The sequence below is a fragment of the Motacilla alba genome, chromosome Z, assembly GCF_015832195.1.
Source record: "Motacilla alba alba isolate MOTALB_02 chromosome Z, Motacilla_alba_V1.0_pri, whole genome shotgun sequence".
Classification (NCBI taxonomy): Eukaryota; Metazoa; Chordata; class Aves; order Passeriformes; family Motacillidae; genus Motacilla; species Motacilla alba.
In genome coordinates this window covers 11,030,905-11,052,511 of record NC_052046.1, presented here as the reverse complement: position 1 = coordinate 11,052,511, position 21,607 = coordinate 11,030,905, and the positions used below count along the sequence as shown (strand labels likewise).

General features: G+C 40.0%; 1 protein-coding gene across 3 annotated transcripts in view; it reads right to left on the bottom strand.

Moving 5' to 3' along the window:
• RAI14 (retinoic acid induced 14) overlaps positions 1 to 21,607 on the bottom strand; it is an 84,743-nt gene that overhangs the window by 36,662 nt on the left and 26,474 nt on the right. For 2 of the 3 annotated variants that reach the window (XM_038123564.1, XM_038123566.1), the window contains exon 3: positions 554 to 684. In XM_038123564.1, coding sequence (XP_037979492.1) covers positions 554 to 684 — 131 coding nt within the window. Of the gene's footprint in view, positions 1 to 553; positions 685 to 6,061; positions 6,351 to 21,607 lie in introns of all 3 variants that reach the window. The other variant, XM_038123565.1, reaches the window with a different exon arrangement.

Here is a 21,607-nt window from a genome sequence, read left to right as displayed (position 1 = left end):
ATGTTTGCAGGAGAACAAGAGGAAGAACAGAAGATATATATGAAATATATATATCAAAAGGAATCTCGTTTACACAAAACTTTCATTAGAACACTTCAATCAAAACATGGAAGCCTTAGCAAATCCTTAACATCTGCAGGATTTTAAAACTCTGTCACCATAGTTTCAGTTCAGTCAAACCCACTAGCATGAAAATATTTTTTAATTTCTGCCCTATTTAAGTAATGTCCATGGGAAAAAATATCCCCAAAGATTAATACCTTTTGGAGTGTACAATCTGCAGTGTGCTGTGAAATTTCAAAATATCCTGTCCTAAAAGGATCCCACTCTACCCAGTAGTTTGTTAACCTTCAAGTTACCTCAACGGGTTTATGATTTTGAAATAGCATTTTAAAGGTAGAATTACAAATCAAGACTTGCAGAATGCGTTGTGCTTCAGAAGAAAAAGAAACCCTCATTTTCAGCATAGTATCTGTTTTTTAAATCACAGAAGAAGCAAACTTTAGGGCTGGGGTTTTCCACAAGTTAAATCACAGGTTTTGGTTGGACTTACGCAGTTTTGCCCTCACTGTCTTGTTTGGTGGCACTGGCTCCCTTTTTACCCAGCAGTGAAGCCACTTTCTCAGGGTCTCCATTCTCCACCGCCTGCAGCAGCCGATCATCATTCTTATTCCACTCGTTGGTCTGAGCAAAACGAAAAGAAAGGAGAAATAGTATCAGTACCAGCTTTGTGTACAGGCTCCCCAGAATGATCCTGCATGCATTTATCATCACTGAAAGCTTAAACAAAAGCCCAACCCAAAAAAATGGCACACACAAAGCTGCATTAAAGTAATTTGCAAGCTGTGCAGTAGAGGTTCCCAATGATTTGAAGGCTTAAGCCAGGGTGTAAGTGATGACCGAAGATGAACTGTAACTTGGAAACTCTGTAGATGAGTAGAGCAGGAAAAAAAAACCCAACATATTTTCTTACTGTATTTTCTGTATTTTCAAACATTCTTCTTTATTTTTCCAGTCCTGGTTTCCATTTCAGAGCTGTACCAGCCCCATTGGACCTTTGCTACATACATCACATGGATAAGCAACGAGGTGCCTCATCTTATCCAGACCCCACCCTAACAACCCAAACCAGCCAAAACTTTCCATATTAAAGGCTTTTCCCAGCTCACATTTTGTAGAGGTTAATGGCTTAAGAGACTGCCCTTTGCAGATTGCAACTAGCTTTATTGAGTTTTTTATCCCATGTTGGTCTTTAAAACAAACAAACAAACCACTCACACAGCACTACTGAAAGAAAAGAAAACCACCCTACTTTCAGATCTTTCCAAAAAAAATCCACTAAATCTTTTTGATCCCTCTCAGCAGCTGAATCAAGAACAGGACATGACTTCCCAACTTGATGACTCTCCCTCCTCCTCTGAACGATCAGGACAATGGCCTACTTCCTCTAAAAGACTTCCAATAGAATCTAGCAAGATCCTAAGAAAACAAGGGACAGTTAACCTTCTGTATTCCATGTGATCACAGCAAAATGAGCTCTAGAAAAGGAGTTGAAAGTTGCACACAACTGGACTAACAACAGTGTTCAGTCTCCAGGAAAAACAACCTGGTGCAGTTAAAAGCGGTATTTGAAGCAGTGTTAGCACCCAGCTACACTCACGAGAGTTAACTTCAACAGCTGTGGCTTTCTCTTTCACATCAGTCAGCTCATCTCCAGCATGACTGCCTGCTCATGAGCACTTGATTTGTACACTACTTCTGGAATTACTGAATTCCTGTTAATACCTTCAGAAATACTTAATAAAGAAACAATTGAAAACCACATACACACCCCCCAACACCTTGTCCTGATGCTCTATACATTTTTCCTTTGACATTTCTCTGTCTGGGCTTGAGAGGAAAAGTGTATGATATGCACATTTATATGAACTAACCCCACAGGCTGTTCACACCCTGAAAAACAGGAGGAACAGGAGGAAAGTGTTCCAGGTTAAAAGTAATTTAAAAAACAAATTTAAAGAACTATTAGGGAGAGCGCAGTATGGGCATGAGAGCAGACAAGTTGGGAGAACACCACCTGGAACCAAGAGTATGAATGGCAGCTCTGACAAAGGAAGTGGCATGCAGACAGAGCAACTGCGCTCTGTTATGGCAGTGAATGACTGGTGGGTCAGTGCACATCCAGCAGGTTATAGTTTTTATTCTTATGGCACTGCAATAAATTTCTATAGACTCTGGAGCACTAATTACATCAGGCAAAAAAATTGTTTCTCTAAGCAATATTTAGACTCCATGACAATGAGTGGCCAGCCAAGCAGCAGGCTCCACCCAAAATGAGACTCATTGCCTATTCTGCATTTGGGGAATTTCATGCTTTAAAGGCAGCCTGCTATTAAAAGCAGATGTTAAAAAAAAAGTATCTCACTTGTAAATAAAAAACTTTGAAGTTAACAGTCTTTATTTGACAGTACGTCTTTTGTTTTGGAGTTTGGCCTGTTTCGGAGCTTTTTTATTATTCAGTCACGTAAGATATTTAAATACAGGCTATTTGATGAATCAACTTTCATCTACACACACATCCAATGCAATACTACCTGAAATCACCAATTTACTTTTGAAACATGAAATTGAATAAACTACATGAAAATGTTAAGATTAAGGCCTACTGAAATCCTTGGCTGAACAGCTTTCAGAAGAACACTGAGCTTTAGAGTACGAAATGGCCAAACAAGAAGCAGTTTCAGGAATATTCCTTCAACAGTCAGCTATTAAATTGAAACATTATTTATATATAATCCAATATTCAGTGTTTTGGTACAAGCAAGTAAGCACACAAATACGGACTCCCATATTTAAGAAATATCTGAGATAAAGTGTCAATTTCCCCCTTGAGAAGCTTCTGTGGTAACTGAATTCATCTATAATTATACTATCATTAAAATCCCAGACCAAACAGGAATGAACACAGCTGGGACACACACAGCTGTGTCCCAAATTACCCCTCAGTATTTATGTAGTGTGGAAGCAGCACGGAGGAGATACTCAGATATTGAATGGAGAACCCTGGAGTATTCTGAAAGTGATTCTGATGATGCAGAGCAATGTTCATGCTAACAGTAAACCATTTTATTACATATGGAATCACTCTTTTACAAGAACAGATTCTTTAACTCGTCTTCACTGTAGTATTCAACCATATTCTTTCTGGTATCCTAAAATGAACACTCACACACAAACCCAATTATGGAAATACTTAATGAGGCCTCAACTAAAAACTGTTGCCTACTAATCTGTAAAGCTAAAAAGATTCCCTCATACTTGAGAAATAAATAGAACTGAACTTGGACAAGCCATTAAGTGACCCTGAAAACACAATCAGTAGTATCAGATGTATCTCAGTGTCAAGGAAAGGCTATCAATGCACATTTCTTTATTTTTCACATAGAGCTGGAGAATTAATTCCTTTTCCTGCTTAGAGGAACACGATAGGGGCTGGTGCCTAGGCTAGATCTGTATTTGGCAGTCATTTTAGATTCCTGTTTTCAGTTCTATATCTAATTAGTGTTTCTTCTTTCAAGCATTGTGACTCAAGAAACATTAAAGGAATGAGTAATTTTAGAGATTGCCACATACCTAAATCCACTTATACTTGTTCTTGCAATTGCATGTTTAACATCCATTACACTACTGTACCTGAAACTAGGATGGACAGCAGAACTGGAGACTTTAGCTTCATAAACCCACTGCATTTCCTCCACCGCATTCCCCAAAGTTCCCCTTTTCCAAGCTGCCCAGACATTTCTGCTGCCCCTTCTTCAGCTGTGCACCACATACTGCCCCCTCTATCTAAAGATTCCTCACTTGCCTTGCCTTCAGATCTCATCCAAATAGCAAGGCACCATCCACCACACAGCCCTTGGGGAGCTTCAGTTCTGTTATACCACTCACTCAGGTAACACTGAAGAGTGTTTTCTTTTATGACAGAGAGGTCTTCACATTCTGAACACTTCAAACTCAAGGTCAGCACAAAATAGCAGCACAGTCGTCAGGAATACCTTGACTATAGCATAAGAGCAACAAAAGCAACGGCTAAGTAGGTACTCTCCATCACCAATAAAACTGGGGGTTCTTTTGTTTTGTTTGGAGATGGTTTTTGCATGTTTTAGGCTAAGACTGATGTAAATACACCAGTTAGTCAACTGAGTATGTAGCATTCTAGTAAAAAATGCCAAACCTGAGCATCTCAGCATAAAAAAGACTGCACATGAGAGTTCTGTTCACCTCCACCCCCACCCTACACACCCCCTTGCTCCCCCCCTCCTGTAGGCCCCATGCCAAACAGTTATCAACAGCCTTCCTTCAAACAATTAACATTTTGCAATAACAATGGCTTGTGAACACATGCAAAATTGATGAAACACATATTTCAGCTTCACAGACCACAGCCATTGCTCCACTCAGTACTTCTTCAGGTTTGGGGGAGGGGGAAGAATTAGTCTGTTGTTTGGGTTTTTTTAAACATGTATAGTGTTCAGTATGGGTAGCAATAATGAGTATTATATATGCAGAGGCAAAGTAATCTGACCAAAGCTCAAGACATGCAAGTTTATGGATAAAATAGGTGTTTTTCCTGTTAATGTGCAAGGGATCAGATAATCTGTCATTCCTAATAAATGCTAAGATACAACACTGACAGCTGAAAGGATGGCATGCTAAAATTCAAACATCTGGTGGCATTGAACATCCCTCTCAAGCATGCCTTTTATTTTTGATTTTCAGTTTTCAGATGGAAAGGTGTGCTGTAGGGCCTCACTCAGAAGCACCTCCCTAGTAACAGTTCAGTGTTTTAAACACTCATGAACCCAAGAAAGGAGCTGGCAGCTCAGAGGTAGCCATGCTTAGGATGGAAAGCTACTTCTGCACAGGGCACTGTGTGGTCGGTGTCAATGAAGTGAGGCTCAGAACTTGATTGACTTGGTCTACACCACCAGTTTATGACCAGTGGTTAAAAAAGGCAATGCTCAAGCCAATGCAGAGTGCTCACACCACCTCCAATGAGCACCATCAGGATGACCTCTCAAAACCATGGCTACACCACAAGCTTCGGCAGCAACAGCACTGGCAGCTGTTGAGTCTCCTGTAAGCCCTCTCTGTGCACAATTTATTTCCAATTTGATCATTGCAAGATACTAATAAAGTACTTATCATAGCTGCGGGACTGAAACCATCCAGTAAAAACCCTTCATAAGTGGGATCACACTTAGCATATTGACAAGTTGAGAGATTTTGAGTCCAAAAAGAAACCTTCATATCAAAGCCTATTTTCTTACAGTTAAAGCTTGCACTAGCTGGTTTTTTATACATTGTTTTCTCTGTCACAAAGTGAAGAATTTCCTTTCCAGAAGAGAAGGTGAGGAATCAAAACATGTTCAAAAAAGGCAGCTATTCATTTTTTCATCACCACCATATCAGGATATTAAGCCTCAATTGTCTAAGATTACCAGCACATATCATGCAAGAAATAACGTATAACAAGAGGTGATAGTTCTATTTAGCACTTGTACAACGTTTTCCATGAGCAAATACCTGAGCAAACATTAACTGGCAACAACTTAGTTTCTTTATCTTTGGCATGCAGCCTACAGGAGATGATTTAAGTGACCTTGCATTGTTGCAAACCTACTGGAGACAGAGTTATGTTATCTCCACTGAAATCAGAACTGCAGGGAAGCTGAGTAGCAAATTGAAATTCCTGATAATTTCAAACTCAGCAACTCAGTGTCTGAAAAGGAAAGGAATACTTAAAGACTGGCGTCACAAACAAACGCATGGCAAAGACACTGAACACCACTGCATCACAAGGTCATCCACAAAAGTCCACATGTGCTGGACTTCCCAAGAGAGTTTTAAAAACAAGAACGATCTTATTGTACTGAATGCATTCACTAAACAAAACATCCCGTGAAGTTAAAACAACAGATGACAGTTTTTCTCAAAAGAATGGCTTATCTGTAAACACTATAACCTAGGAGCCAGTGGTATGCAGGTAAGGAGCTCACACCTTTCCTGGCCTTCCCATCTTCCAGAGACTGTATTTGCCAGCAGCAAGCTTGGGTGGTGGGAGTGGAAATTTCACTTGCAGAATGGATGTTGTTGACCTTATCAGCAACAGCTTATTCCAGTCTGCAGCAGCTTCTCCCAGGACATTCAGAGCTCAGCAGATGCCGGCAGCTGCTGCCTCCGGGGCTCCTTTCAGCTGGTGCCGCTCCCAAAGCCCGCCCTGGGTGAAGGCACAGCACAGTGGCATTGCAAGCTGAACTCTGCTGCACCGCACCGACCCAGGCAGCGCCCTGAAAGGACATGCCAAAAGATGCTGTGCTCATTAACTTAACCACAAGTAAGGTCTAGACCTCTAATTAAGTTGTCAGAAAAGCAAAGTGTGACAATGGCTTTCAAAGTATTCATAATGATACTATCTAAATGTCACTAATTGCTACAACCCAGTCTTCTCCAGCTTCATTTGACCATCCATGTTGCCTGTTGCCATCAGTCACATGATGGCTAATGATGGCTAGTAACACTAATTATATTTACATAAGAAGATGAAACATTTTCAGCTCACAAGATTACACATGCAATTCTTCAAAGGTGGAAATGGCAGCAATGAAGTAACCTGTGCACACATTACAACCAGAATCATCAGTCCTTCACCCTCCTCCTGCTTCTTGCTGTGGTGCCTAGCTGGAGAAACTGGCCATACGAATTGCATGAGGTCTGTTTGATACTGGAGGCTGTATTTGTGTCAGACCACGAATTCCATTTGAATCAGATATAAAAACACGACAGGGAAGGCAGGAAGCAGTTGGAGTAAGTGGACAAGGAATGCTAACAAAAGACTAACAGGCAGATTGTCAGTAAACCTTGATAATTACCCATTCACTGGGTAGCTTCTGTAGATAAAGAAGTGATTATTATCCAAGCAAACCATTTTTTCATGCTGAACCCCAGAATAATGCAACTGAACAGCAAGTCACTCAGCAGGGCACTTCTATCAGCCAGCGAGGCTGCCCGGAAAGTTTCCTGGCAGAAGGGGACCACAAGCTGTGAAAAGAAAGGGTCTTTCACCAAGAGAGAAGGGGAAAGATGACCTGACTAAAATGGTCATCTGAGACTGCAAGTCTGGGGACTGGGAGTGTGGGGGGAGGGAAGTAGAAAAAAGTTAGTGTGGTCTTAGCTTAAATGACAGGAATTTGCAGCAGGTTGTGAGCTGTGCTCCAAGAACACTCAATGAAAGTCAAAATGAGTTTGAAATAAAAGTGGAAATAAGTCTGCTGTTTTGCTGAGATATTTATATTTTTTGCGTGCAAGTTTCTTGGGTATTTTTTGTCTGTTTTGGTGGCAGTTTGGTTGGGTTTTTTGAGTGGGTTTTTTGTTTGCTTTGTTGTTTGTTTCAGTTATTCTAAAAAATAGAAAAAAAACCAACACAACAAAAAACCCTGTGGTTAGTTTCACAATTTCAGTCAGGCTTTGAACGCAGAGTAGCCATAAGGTTGGGAAGAGAACATGCACTGTTAAAGCAGAGAAAAGCAGCCACTTTTTAACTCAACTGCAAGACTTCATTTCTGTAAGAGCAAGAGAGTGAAGAGCCTGAGAGCAAAAGTCCGCAAGGGGGGCCAAGAGAGTGTGACACAGTTCACCCAGACCAAGGAATACAGCTGGCCCACACTAGTGAGTTTGGAGGCACACGGTGGAGTTTTGTGTGTATTGGGAGGCACACAACTCACACATGCTGCTTGTTTCACTTCATACTAAAGGCCACAATGGTTTTTTTCATCCAGATACTACTTTTCAGCCTTTTTTAAAGAGATTAATCAATCTTGGCATTTGAGGAACAGTGGCATTTCCTGCTAACATTACATCTAGGTACATCTGGTATTCTCTTTCCTTTTAAACAATTACTGATGTTTTCATGTAAGCCATTTCATTCCATTGAGTATAAAGGAAAAGTGATGAGCAAAAAGCCCACAGTCCAAGGCATTAGAACAAAACAAGAAAAAGTACAAGTAAATCATTAGTAACATACAGCCAGAGCACTGGCAGTAAGTCCAGCTACTGTCCATTGTTTATCATCTCACACATCATCAGTACAGCAACTGAAGATTTATCTTTATTTTCAGATAGCAAAGGATGTAGCAGTAAGCACACCACATGCAAACAATCACTCTCAGTAAGACAGAAGAAAGTAAAGCCAAGAATTAATTGTGTATATTTGTACAAATGAAACTATATTTATCTTAGCACAGGAAAAAACACTGGGGACTTTCTAAAAATAAAGAAGTTAAATCTATTCTGTTTGAAGTGACCATCTCCCATTGTTCTGTCTTTTCTCAAAGTTCTTAAGATCTGAGCTACAGAGAACTCAGATGACTGTCTCATCTTGAAATCACTCAATAATTGTACTAAAACTAAAATATATCTAACAAACTACTGATTACTGCTGGACACATGGGAGCTCTTCCTTTCAAAAAAAACCATGGGGTGTCAAAACACAGACTTAAAAATGACCACACTTCTCAAATGGTTATCCAAGGATCCTCAAGTTTGCCTTACACTTAAATATAAAAACGTATACAAACCAGAAACCAATAATCAGCATGAGACATATGAAAAAGACCACTTCTTTAGAAGTTTCAAGACTGAAAAACTACTTAATCAACAGACTTTAGTTACTTACAAAGGTCAAATAGCAATTCACATAAAGCCTTTCATGTTTTGGGATTTCTGCTGCACCACTGCCTCACAGTCACTCAGGTTCAAAGTAAAACTGCCTGGATAATCTAAAATGACCTTTTATCTGGTAAGTATATTTCAGTGGTAAATAGGCTGTAAAATACAGAGGGAATGCTAACTCTGCAAGCAAAGTTTGTTTATTCAGCTATTGTGTTGATGATCTTGATGATCCTCTCTACTGTGTTAAACACAGTGATCTGTGAAGACCAGAGTGCAAGGACCAAGGCACACATCTGAACTCCTTGGTTCTAAATAGGGACAGGAAGAGTCCCTTAGATTTCAACATGTAAAGCCATAGACATACAACTTCCTTAGTGGAAGGTTTGTAAATTCCGCACATTAAGCCATCAGTGAGCATCCAAAGAAGGTGAAGGGTCTGGAGGAGAAGCTGTATGAGGAGTGGCTGAGGTCACTTGATCTGTTCAGCCTGGAGGAGACTGAGGGAGACATCACAGCAGCTACAACTCCCTCATGAGGGGAAGAGGAGGGCCAGGCAGTGATCTCTGCTCTGGGGTGACCAGTGACAGGAACCGAGGGAGTGGCCTGAAGTTGTGTCAGGGGAGGTTTAGAATATCAGGAAAAGTTTCCTCATCCAGATGGTGGCTGGGCACTGGAACAGCGTCCTGAGGGCAGTGGTCACAGCATCACCCTGACAGAGTTCAAAAAGCATTTGGACAATGCTCTCAGGCACATGGTGTGACTCTTGGGATGTCCCATGCAGGGCTGGGACCTGGACTCAACGATCCTGATGGGTCCATTCCAAATCATCACACTCCACGATTCTACAGCTTGGTTTGGGTATCTGAGCTGACTATGTCTACCTAGATTTTTAGTAGCATGCTCCAGTTTCTGTTGATTAGTAGACTTAAAGAATACAGGTACTTGATGGATCTTTTTGATTTCTGTTGGCCAAATGGATATCCACTGTGTACTGGCACTTTGGACCTATGGCTCCATCTTTCCTCCTGTCTGTTGCTAAACCTCTCAAAATGTTGCTTATCTTGCCACTTCTGCACAGTAAGCTGATTTTCATGGTGTTTCGAGCTGCTACCTGCTTCTCCTCCCCATTATTCTGCAAAGGGGAATACAGGCACAAAGGCTGCAGATAAGAAAAAAAAAATTAAAATTAAACACCAAACAGAACTGTACACTGCCCAAAACTGATATAAGATGTACTGCGCTAAGCTGTGGTCATAAGGTACAAGCCACCATGGCACTTTGTGTTTGTATTACAAATGCCTACACAAAATTTCAGCTCACAATGAAAGTTGCTACCTTTTTCCCCTCTATTAGCAAGAAATAGTTCATTGCTTGACTAACCTTCACCATCTGAATGTTCTCCACAAGTGCCAGAAGAGATCTTAGATGTTTTTAAAAACACTTCAAAATATTTTTATACCTACTAGAATGCCATTGTAGGAAGCAATGCAATTTCTAGATTCATAACAAAATATGTATTAACTTTTCAAAACTATTCAGAGTAGAAAAACAGTCTATTTATAGCTGAATTCATCATTCTTGTAAAGGACATAACCACTCTTACAGGATTACAGCCTTCTATTCTGAAACCCATGACAAAGCCAAACAAAACACAGTGCAAGCATAGAGACAAATCCCTATTCCAAGAAATTATTTTGTTTGGAGTCTTCAAGGACTCAACTCAATCTCCAAAAGTACTTCATGACTACATAAGAAGGCAAAAAAGTTTCACTATCTATCTGATCTTCCTGAGGCCACTAACAGATGTTAGTGCTGTGAATTGACCTCTAGACCTCATATTTGTCAGTTTCCAAAATCAAATATTCAAGAAGCAAGCTAAACTTAGCTGCTTTTACTTCCATGATTGTAATGACGGATAAATCCAAGAGTCATGGGGAAAAGAAAGCAATTGTTTTGCATGAAAATAAAATCCACTTCAGCTGCCAGTGAAGAACATGTGAGATTTCACACCACCACATCTTCCCACGTTGTTTATCCTCCACATCACATGCACTGAGAATCAGACAAGTCTTTTATGCGTCAGACTCTCTGTATGCAGAACATCAACTGCCCACACATGCCAGGCCTGAAGCAAAAGGAGAGAGAGAACAAGCAGGCACTCACCCTGGTTCTGTCCTTAGGCCTCATCTGAATAAGGAGTTCCATTTCTCTACAGCCATGAATAATGATATGCACAAGTTTTCTGTTCAGCAGGCATGGATGGCCTTGCCTTTCATCTGATCAGAGCCACAGCTTGCACACCTTTCTCCAGGCAGCTCCTGGAAACTCAATTTTGGCTGCCCCAAGCCAGTGCTGGGGGTTTAACTCTTGCCAATTTGATGCGTGATTGAACTATCAGCCTGGCACAACCACCACAGCTCAGTACTGACAGACCGATCTGCACATCAATAACCTGTCCTCATTTGAATATTCTTATCAATAATATGAAATTTACTAGAACACCCAGTCCTTTCACCACAATGCTTTTGCTGATTTCAACTCACCAAATGCACTAGAATGGCTCACACAAGATGACAAGAGCTACAAACAACCCTCTGCTCTTGTGTTTTAATTAAAGATTCACTTGGCTCCTACTAATTAGTCCTAGACTGGACTCTATTTGCATGTCACAATCACCAGGATATTCTCTTGTTATCAAGGTAAGTTCTGCCAGTGGTTTGTCTGTCCTTCCCCTCCAAGGAATACTGTTGCTAATGTATCAAGACACCCTACTGCAGGTTGTCTAGTTTATATTCTAATTTCTTCGCAAAATCTGCCCATGTTTGCTGTAATAGAGCTTAGCAGCTCAACAAAATAGAGATTTTCATCCTCCCCCACTGCAAAGCTACTGAAAATTAAAGACCTATAATAAAATGGTGACCAAAGCACACAATCCTGAAGAGCAGACCATTCCCCGAAGTCTCTCTGCAGAAAGAGCACACAACCCCAGGAAAAGTGAGTAAGCTGGCTGTGCTACCAGCCCCTTTTCCATCATCAAAAACATCCCTGCTACAGCTATAACCATTTCATCACAGTTCCTGCAGGGGCTGACATGAGAGAGAGAATCCCCTAGTAGCATCATAAATCTTATAAAACATTTTTCCCTTGATACTAACAAGCAAGACTGCCCTGACCAACATCCCTAGCCATGCTCCCCATCAGGATCAGTTTACTTTAAACACATTTCAAAGCCTGAGACTGCACATCAGGGCTATGCTGGATTCTGTGGAGTGCATCTAACAGAACAACTTTGAGTAACTGCTGAATTCAGACATGTTCCCAGGAGCAAATGGCCAGTCAGTGGCGAAGTAATTCTCATCTTTTTTCAAAACATGCTTTTCAATAATTCATGTGAAAGGGTGGAGGAGCAGAGGGAGAGCAAGGATTTGTAACAGGTTTTAAGTCTTCATGGAAGAAGAGATAACACCTAAAAGCTTTATGAGTCGTGACAAAAATGCAAAGAATGTGTGTTCGTTAGATTTTTTGTTTCTTTTAGGAATCCACATCACATATCTGAGGGGTTCCCTTCCATCTCTTGAGATAGAAAACCCAGAATAACATACAACATCCTTTTTTCATCCTGTAACAGCATCTTTAACAGATTCAGTTAATAACTGCAAAGGATTATATAAATAAGCTGAAAATGAGATAGTTTTCATTGCCAGAGACAGCAGAAGGTTTCCAAATTTTATGGATTAAAAAAGACAATAAATTTAACAGTCTTTTGAAGATGCTAGTATAATCCTTCCAGAACTGAAGAGAACAGATGACTCAACCATATGGCTAAGTTCCACCAAAATTCTGTCTTGTAATCATAAAATATGATGTAATGCAGTTTGGTCCCAGGAGAAGGAAAGGCGTTAGACATATGTGACATGCACAAGCGTTGCCTGGATCCATCTGGCTGGCTATTTTAAAAAGGTATTACACAAATGAGCAGGGTTTTCTAGAAGACTCCAAGATAAATATTCTTAAGCCTTCTCCTGGAAAAGAAATGGATATTGCTCTTAAAAGCTACATTAATGCACAAGCCATTTTCATTACAAACTAAATAGGTATAATGAACAAGTTGTTACACCTTTCTGCAGCAATGCAGCTTTAAAAAATTTGCCTTTATAGACTTTGAAAGCAACCTGTGGTTTATTACTATTTCATACTTAATAGCACGAAACATCTTGGAAAAAAGTGTTTGAAGGACTATTTGGAAACCAAAAGAAGATTACCTTTTACAATATCTGGGAGAGAGAAAAGAATGCACATGAATTCAGAATACACCTCACTAAGCGGCAAAGGATGTAATTTTCTGCATTATGTAAATGCTGAATGGAAAAAAGGTGCTGCGAAGGAAATCAGAGTAATCAACTGTAAGACATAAAGTACTCTTCAGTTCACTACTGAAATATGTGCAACAGAAGCCACCAATATCTCAGTTACTTAAATATTTCACATCGTCCCTTGGAATTAATGGCAACCATTCAGCACATTAGCACTCTGATCCTCATTGTATTCAGGGTGCCATTTAAGAAGGTATGCAGAGATGCCTTAATTAAGCATGTAATGTCTATGTGTTATATAAAAAAAAACCCCACTTTTTATTGTAGGCGATTCAAACCTGGCTCCCAGAAAAATAAACTGATTCTTGCATGAAAACTAAAGAAAAATGAAAAGCAGGAATAGTTTTGTTTCTCATAGTGACAGAGCCAGCACAGGACTGGACTACTGGGGACTGACTGAGGTGTAACTACTCCGAAGTCTTTCTGAAAAACACCACGTTACCATTACCCCTATGTTATAATACCTTGCTTGGCAACACAGACAGGAGCCTGTCAGCCAGAGCACACACGGACTATACTTCCCCTCTAATAGTGTGTACACTTAACCACAACAACCAAGAAGTTTAGAAAGAAACTAAGTTTCAGCAGAAACTAAGAAGCCAAGAGACCACACAAGAGAACCAGGAAATGTATCCACACTTCCCGAGTGCCTGTCCAATTAATCTGAAATCAAAGTGTTAGGAATCATCAGGTAAGGCATAAAGAAGGAAACAGAACAACTACGGACTGTATTCACGAATGTGCAATATTGGTCTCTTTTCTTTAAAACTGCGTTAGAGCTGCATTAGAAAGGTTTCAGAAGGGCAAAGATGATCTAAAACAACACTTGTATGGAGATCAAACTGGCTAAGGTACCTCAGCATGCATACTTAAACTAAGGGGGACACAAAGATGACAAAAACTACTGAAATGGGGGAGGTAGACAGGGATCAACTGTTACAGCACAGATGAGGGACCATCACATGAAGGTGGAACCAGGTCGAAGTAAAGCAATAAACAATACCAGACTTGTGGAAGTCCTTTCCAAGGATGTTCCAGACAATAGGTTTTTGTGGGTTCAGGGAGGGCCTGATCAAACATTAGGCAGAAAGGTTGACTACAAGTTTGGAGAAGAGTTTCCACATGTGCAGGAAACTGCTAGAGCTGAAACTACTAAGCAGCTAGGAAAGTATCAAGGAGAAGTGTCTTGTCTAAGTGCTTTCTCTTCCCTAGATAAACCCCAGAAGGCACTGCTGGGAAAAAAAAAAAAAAGACTAGGGACCCTCAAACTGAGTGTTCTGTTTATAACAGAACAGAAATTTGTTCCATTGGGGTTTTTTTGTGCCACAGCTCCTATTCCCTCCCCTGCTCTGCAGAAGAAAAACCAACAACATAGCCTGACAGGCACCAGGACCAAGTCAGGCTACAAACACTGCCCTAAACCAGTGGCTAACCACACGTGACAACAGTGCTTTTCTTCAGTAGTGACAGACGGAGAGTAGAAAGAAAAAAATGCAGAACTGCTACCCCTCATGTGTGCTTCACCTCACCAACAAGCATAGTCCAAAGCAAGGAACCCCTGTGCTGAAGCAACCTCCACAAAATAGGGCTGTACAGATCCTTCCACTCTTTCTCAAGTATCCCAAGACAATGAAGGAAAATGAGGCAGCAATCTTGAATTCAACATGTCAGCTCTGTATGACGAGACCAACATTTTTTAAAAGACAGTGGAGCAAAAACGGCTTAAAGCCACCAGGCTGCCTTAACCACACAGGCAAACAGCAGGAATACTTTTGATTGTATGGTCTTCTCAGGCCCCAACCACCAATTTCTACAATCTTCTGGCAAGAGATTTTAATGGTAACTTGCATCAAGGGATGAACTCTAAACCCAGGACAGGCTACAGCCACATTGTAATTCATGGCTTGAATAAAAAATCTCAGCATGGATAAAAAAGGTCATTCTGACAGGGGCTGAGGACACATGTTTACTATGGAAGGATACAATTTCAGTAGACTACTATCTCTTATGTTAAATATATTTATGCACATCCCATTATTGAATTATTTATTGAACCAGCCATTTTGAAAGCTAAATAGCTTATTTACCTAAATATGGATTTGAAAAGGAAGCTCTCAAGTACCCTCATACTGGTAAAAGAATATTGTTTGTAACTGTTGAATTATCAATCACTACTTTTCAGTTTTGTTTAATCCTTCTAAAAATCTTCACTGCACAAAGGGAAAAGAAATTTAAAAATCAAAGACTTCTATTTGGAAAGCTCCGCATCACATTTTACAACAGCCCTGCAATTACTTCTGAGAAATCAAATTTTAAAGATTTTGGCCTGCTATGTTATTTGAATGGGAAGAGGCTGACAAAGCTAAGAAAATGGAATCAACCTCCTGTTACTCCTCCAGGAGTTGCAGTGAAGATACTGCTATTAGCAAAATCTGGGAGTAATATTACGATAGTGACTAGAGAAACTACAGTAAAGTGTGACAGACAATTCATCCATAATCTCACCACAAAACATTGCTATCTGCTTGAGAAGAAAAGGCTCAAAATGTTCTTCAGCATCTCTAAAGAACTCTACAAGACTGAACGATTATGCACTGGAAAGTGTTTCCTTAGGAATGAGGAACGTGTTGGCACGCACTCTGCAACGTCACTATAAATTAAACCTCTGTGCTGCAGCTGTCCAAGGCTTTGTACTCAGTCCCTGACACAACACGTTGCCTCAGGCTGCTTGCTGAATGCCTGCCCAGCCACTGAACTGGTTTCATTGTGCTCCCCCTAGTAAAGCTGGGCTCACTACAGCCTGGCCATCTCCAATGACACTTTCTTTTAGGCAAATGCTCCTGATTGAACAAGACATCAAACCTTGGGCCAAAGCTTTGTGACTGCTGGATGGTTACCTGCAGTTTCCATGGCATATTAAAAACAGCTTTTATGCAATAGATTTTCACACCGTAAATTAAAATAAAGAATCAACATCAGGTAAAAATGAATGAAGGAGGATTCCACCATTCCAAATGTAGTTTTGTTTTGTATATTGTTTTGGTGGGGGGTTTTTTTTAGTCATTTTGGGGGTCTTTTTTTGTTGTTGTTTTGCTTTGTTTTTTAATGAAGGCAGCAAACATTCTGGCAAATGAGAAACATTCTGAGAATATTACATTATTTGGAAATAGAGGTTTTAGATTAATATTGAGCTTCACGGGTAGCTAGTCACTTCCTTAGCTTTGTTTTATTTTAGAATGTGTCATTCTTTTATTTCTATGCCTATGCAAAAAGTTTTCCAAACATTTAATGTCAGACAGGAAAACTGAAGTGGAAAGCGGATGACAGCCAGTCTAACTGAGCTTTATCAACACAATCCATACATCCTGACACACTATACATGCTCTAAGTTACCTCAAGCACTATAGCCAGTCATGCCACTGCTATTTGAAGAGGCGTCACAATTTTGCAAACAGAAATGATGGAATTTCAGTGTAAAGTCCAAAATAATATTCCATGTTGTTTATGACCCACATGCTGTTTGCATGAGATTAGAACACAAAAAAAAAAAAAAAAAAGACAATGAAAATAATCCTTGCATGTAAGTAGAACTAGGAAAGTTAGGGGCTGTAGTGCAACATTTTTATTACTTTTAAGGTATCAAAAATGATTATGTTTAAGAAGTATATTATTAGCCTGCAAAACTCCAGGCTTCATTATGTATTCCTCTGTCTGCATATGCACCAAACCAAGCTGACACTGCTTTTCAGTTGTCTGAAAGAGGAATCACTGTGGAGACAAGCACGAAAATATTTATTCTCAACCAAGAAGTTAACCACGTTTCAAGACATGGTCTCTTCTGACCTTGGCAGCTTGGGAGTGAATTCTGAACACTTTCAGAGATGCGGTAGAGCCTGTCTCACATGGATGATATCTACAGAAAACACTGGACCAAAAACTGAGAGCTAATTACTTGGGCTCAATAAAAACCTAGGTTTCCTTCTATTGCACCAATGCAGCCACTACCAACACTTTATTTTAGATACAGCTACTGAGTTATGCCAGGAAAAGCCTGGTTACCTTGGAGATCACTCCCAGACAGCTCTGGCAGAACTCACAAGATGTATATTACCAAAATTTTTCACTCTTTTGTATACAGTCACTCAATTTCTATGTGCTGGAGCAAAACACAAGGACACCAAACGAAAGAAACACCAAATTAGTGCATACTTCAACTACTCTCCCAGCATAGCTAGAATTTCAACAGGAAGTAAAAGAGAAAATAATTGTGTCCAGATCTGACTCCGTAGGTGTGATAGAAGGCTTCTGAATACACAGGGGGTTTTGTTTGTTTGCTTTTGTTAGGGACTGTACAGATAACAAGTAGGTATGATAACAAAAATTATTCATTTAAGTAGGCTTTATTCCTACCAAATGTAGAAAATATACCAATTATTTCATTGGTTTAATATAATCTCTGGGATGGAGGATTTGTATTTTGGGACACATGCTGGAACAAATACTCCTGCTTACTTTTAAAATAACAGAACAACAGACTCATCTTAAATTGCTTCTTCTAAACTGAGCCCAAACTCATTTGTACCCGGGAAATAAACTGTGGAGCCCTGCAATAAACACAGTCAGAGGAGAACTGGAAGAATCTATGAAAACAAGAGCTCAACACATCTGTGATGATGCACAGTATTCAAGAATACTTTTGTTCTTTTGTTTCTGAAGACAGCATAAAAAGGCATTTCTTGCACCAACAGCTGAAAAAAAAAGGCAAAGAATCCATTCAAATACTACAATTGTATCTGATTTGCATGGTTAAGCATTCCAGTTTCCTTAACTGTTTAGATGGGAGGATGGGGAGCATTATCCAGAAACCTTTTCCACAATAAGCCAGACTGAGCTGTACTGCTCTGTATTTACCTGTGCCCCACACAGCCGGGTTAGCTGGTATTCAACATGGCAAAAAGATTAACTCTTTGTAAACTATTCATTTCACAGTCAATCCCTGAACACAGACTGGGGGGAAAGGGAAAGTTTATAACCACTCAATAAAAAAGAAAAAAGCACACACATCCACGTATGTATTTTGAAACTGCCACAGGGAATTAGAACAAATTTTCCCCCATTATTAAGGCACATGTACATCTTAGGGATAATCAATAAGCCAGAGTAACAAGGTCAACAAAAGCTACAGGCTGGTCACAACAAGGAAAATATCATATGTTTAGAATTCATTGCATTGATTTTACAATTTCCGCCTATTTTAGCATTTCTTCAGAACAGACACATGTACCCATATTTAAGTTTCTGCCTTTTCTTACTGCATCTGTACAGCTCACCTACTCACATCAAAACATATGTGATACTTGCACTTTTTAATTTTTTTTAAAAGGCATGTTTATCACCAAATTGTCAGAAGTGAATTCCTGCATAAATCAGGCTCTAAGAAAACAGACAGCTCCGCCGCCTCACTTTAGTTCTGCACACAGTCTTGTCAAACAGGGCTTCTAGATCCTTTCAGCAGAGACATGTTCCCTATTATGTTAGCACTTGTAACACCCTCCTGCTCAGTAAGACTGCCTGAGGAGCTACGGGTGATCCATGCTGTCTCTGCTGCCCTGGTGACACACAGCATTCAGGCAGTGGATATGCTTTTGCAAAAAAAAAAACTGAAGTGACATTCCTCTTCTCTCAGGAAGTCAAGCAGCGATTTCCAGAACTGTACAAAAGTTAATCCACCACCACAGCTTAAGCTCCTTAGTTACTTTCTCCCAATTTCTCTCTTCAACTCTCAACCGCTATGTTTTATCAGAAGTACAGCAGGATTGATACCTTACTTACCTCTGCAGCTACCTCTCATGCTGCTTAGGCCCTGACCTACAAAAATCTGCAACCACACCACACCAAAAAAAACTTATCTTCCACTAGGGAAATGCTCCTCTTCTGCCCGGAGAAGAGCCAGGGGAGCAGCGAGCAACAGATACTTCAGGAGCCGAAGTTAACCAACTCAACAGCACACACAACTTACAGACAACATGCTTTACAAGGCACGAAGAATGTCAAGTGTTTACAAAGGAGAACACTGGCTGCGGAAGGTTTTCCTTCCCATAGACCAAACTATCAAGACTAAGCAAGACAGTCAGTTACCTTTGCATATTACACATAATTACAGACCGATTTTTAGACTTGAAAGGTGTATTTTCCCCCCACCATCTAAACACTGTGAAGTTGTACACAAAAATAAGATGGCTTTTTATTCATGACTTACATTCCAAACCTCAAACAGGCACCAAGTTCTTCTCAAGATAAAAATTGTTTAAAAATTCTTTCTGGTTTTAATTTCTTTTGGTGAGAATGCTCTAAAGAACAGAGGGTTGGGAATGGAACATACTTCTGTTCATATTTTCTGAGTTAGCCTTCCCCCCGCACCCTGAACTTTCACCTCCTTGCAGACGTTCATGCCTGTTGAAAATTAAAATGTCTGCATTGCAGGATGGGCCATTATAATTCAACACATGCTGTTTTGGAGGAGAAAAAGCATGGTTTTGAAATAGCTCTGTTACAGGTCAGGAATGTAAAGCAGAGTTCATATTTCAGATGACAATGGGAACCAGAGCTTTTTCTTGCAAACCCAACCCAGCTTACAAGCAATGAAGGAAAAAAGAAATCCGTGCAGTCAGGTCTTTGCAGGCTGCTTGTGTTTTACGGCAGCATTGCAAAGTCCTGCTTTTATCACTGAATCCAAATTTTCAATATTTGCTTTTTGAACATACTTTCCTGCTGCAGTCTTTGCTCTGCCACAGATGACTCAATGGGCAATCACTTGCTCTGTATCCTTTCAGAGAGCATCCCAGGCTCACAAAAAGCTGCACTATTGAAACACCCCAAGCACAAACAGTACAGCTCAAATGAGATGGTATCACAACTATGCATTATATTCCTCAAAGCTATGAAGATTGTGGTTTGATGCATTTTGCTACAAGTCCCAACAATGCCCCACAAAAGAGGGCAAAATCTCATTGCCTCAATAAACTAATAAACTAATCCCACTCCAAACAATCCTTTTTTGCACTTAGATTCATGTGTGTGCTTAAGAAAGATTATGAAAGTCATTACATCTGTGTGATATCACTGTCAATACCCTACCATGGAGCATCTTGCTTGCTGGTCTGAGAAAACAGAGGGGAAGACGAGCAAATAAGATCACAAAGAGTTCATTTCTCACAGAAAGAGCACCTGTGGAGCAGCTTCCAAGCTCCACAGAACCTGTGTTGCAGGATTTGTCCGACCCTCACTTGCATTTTGTCTGAGGTGCAAGAACCTATCAGACAGATTTGCTATCACAGTAACACATTTTGACTGTTCACTAGGCTACAGCACCCTGCACAGGTAACAGGCTCATGGGAAGAGCTTCTGAGAAAGCTGCATCTATCTCCCATACAGAAAATGCAGATTTTGCCTGGAAATTATTTAATGATTGCCAGTTTTTAGGCAATATCTCCGGAAACAAGGCATCTCAATAGCCTTCTCGCCTAAAACCTCTGCTACCCTGACAGAATGGAGGAGGCAGCAACCTGGACAGAGCAGGCACCAGGCAGACAGCATTCCTGCACATGCATTCTCAGACATGTGAGAGTCAATAACCTCTGAAGAGTGTAGCTGGAAAATTTGTATCATACAACAAAGCACAATTATGGTGAAGACAAAATACCTTATTCTCTTTAATTTTTGTCTGAATAAACAGTATAAAGGTAGCAAGAAACAGTGTGCAAGTTCTATCAATAAAGTTCTCGAAACAGAGTGACAAAATATGACTCTTCTTTGACAAGAGGTTACACCTATGAGCATAACATACATGACATCAGGTAAGAAAAATATTGTAATGTTACAAAAGGCAGAGGTCTACTTCTTTTATTAGAAACAGTGCAGGAAGATGAGTGTCGGAGTTCAGTTTATCCTAACATTTCCATCAGGGTTGAAAGTGCCATTGCACAAAGCACTAGAGAAAAAAAAAACTAAACTTAATTATTTTCAAATTGCAAGGATAGCCAGATGCTTGACAAAAGACAGTCTCCAGAACAGACACGTTAGGAAGCTTTAATTAAAAAAATTCAGTGCCACACTACTTTCATAATTCCAACTATTTTACAGAGTCAAATCAGATCTCCTAACAAGTTTATTTAGCACAGGAAGAAATCACATCCCTGTACCTGAACATAAATTGTCAGCTTTAGAAACAAGTCCCTGCTGGTAGCTTTCTGTTAGCACTACTTTGTGACCAAAAGAAACCTTCATCCCTTGATAAAACTGGTTTTAGCAAACTCATCAATACAGGTTTGAGGGTCCTGTTCTTGTTCCAGAATTGCTCTTCTAGAAATAAAACTTAATTTGGTGCCATTTCCTCCCTATCCCCAACCTCCCAGAGATTTATGCAATCATTCTATACCAATATACCTACTCCAAGATTACCAAAAGCTAGAAAGCAGTCTCCAAGATAAATACACTCGTGCAAG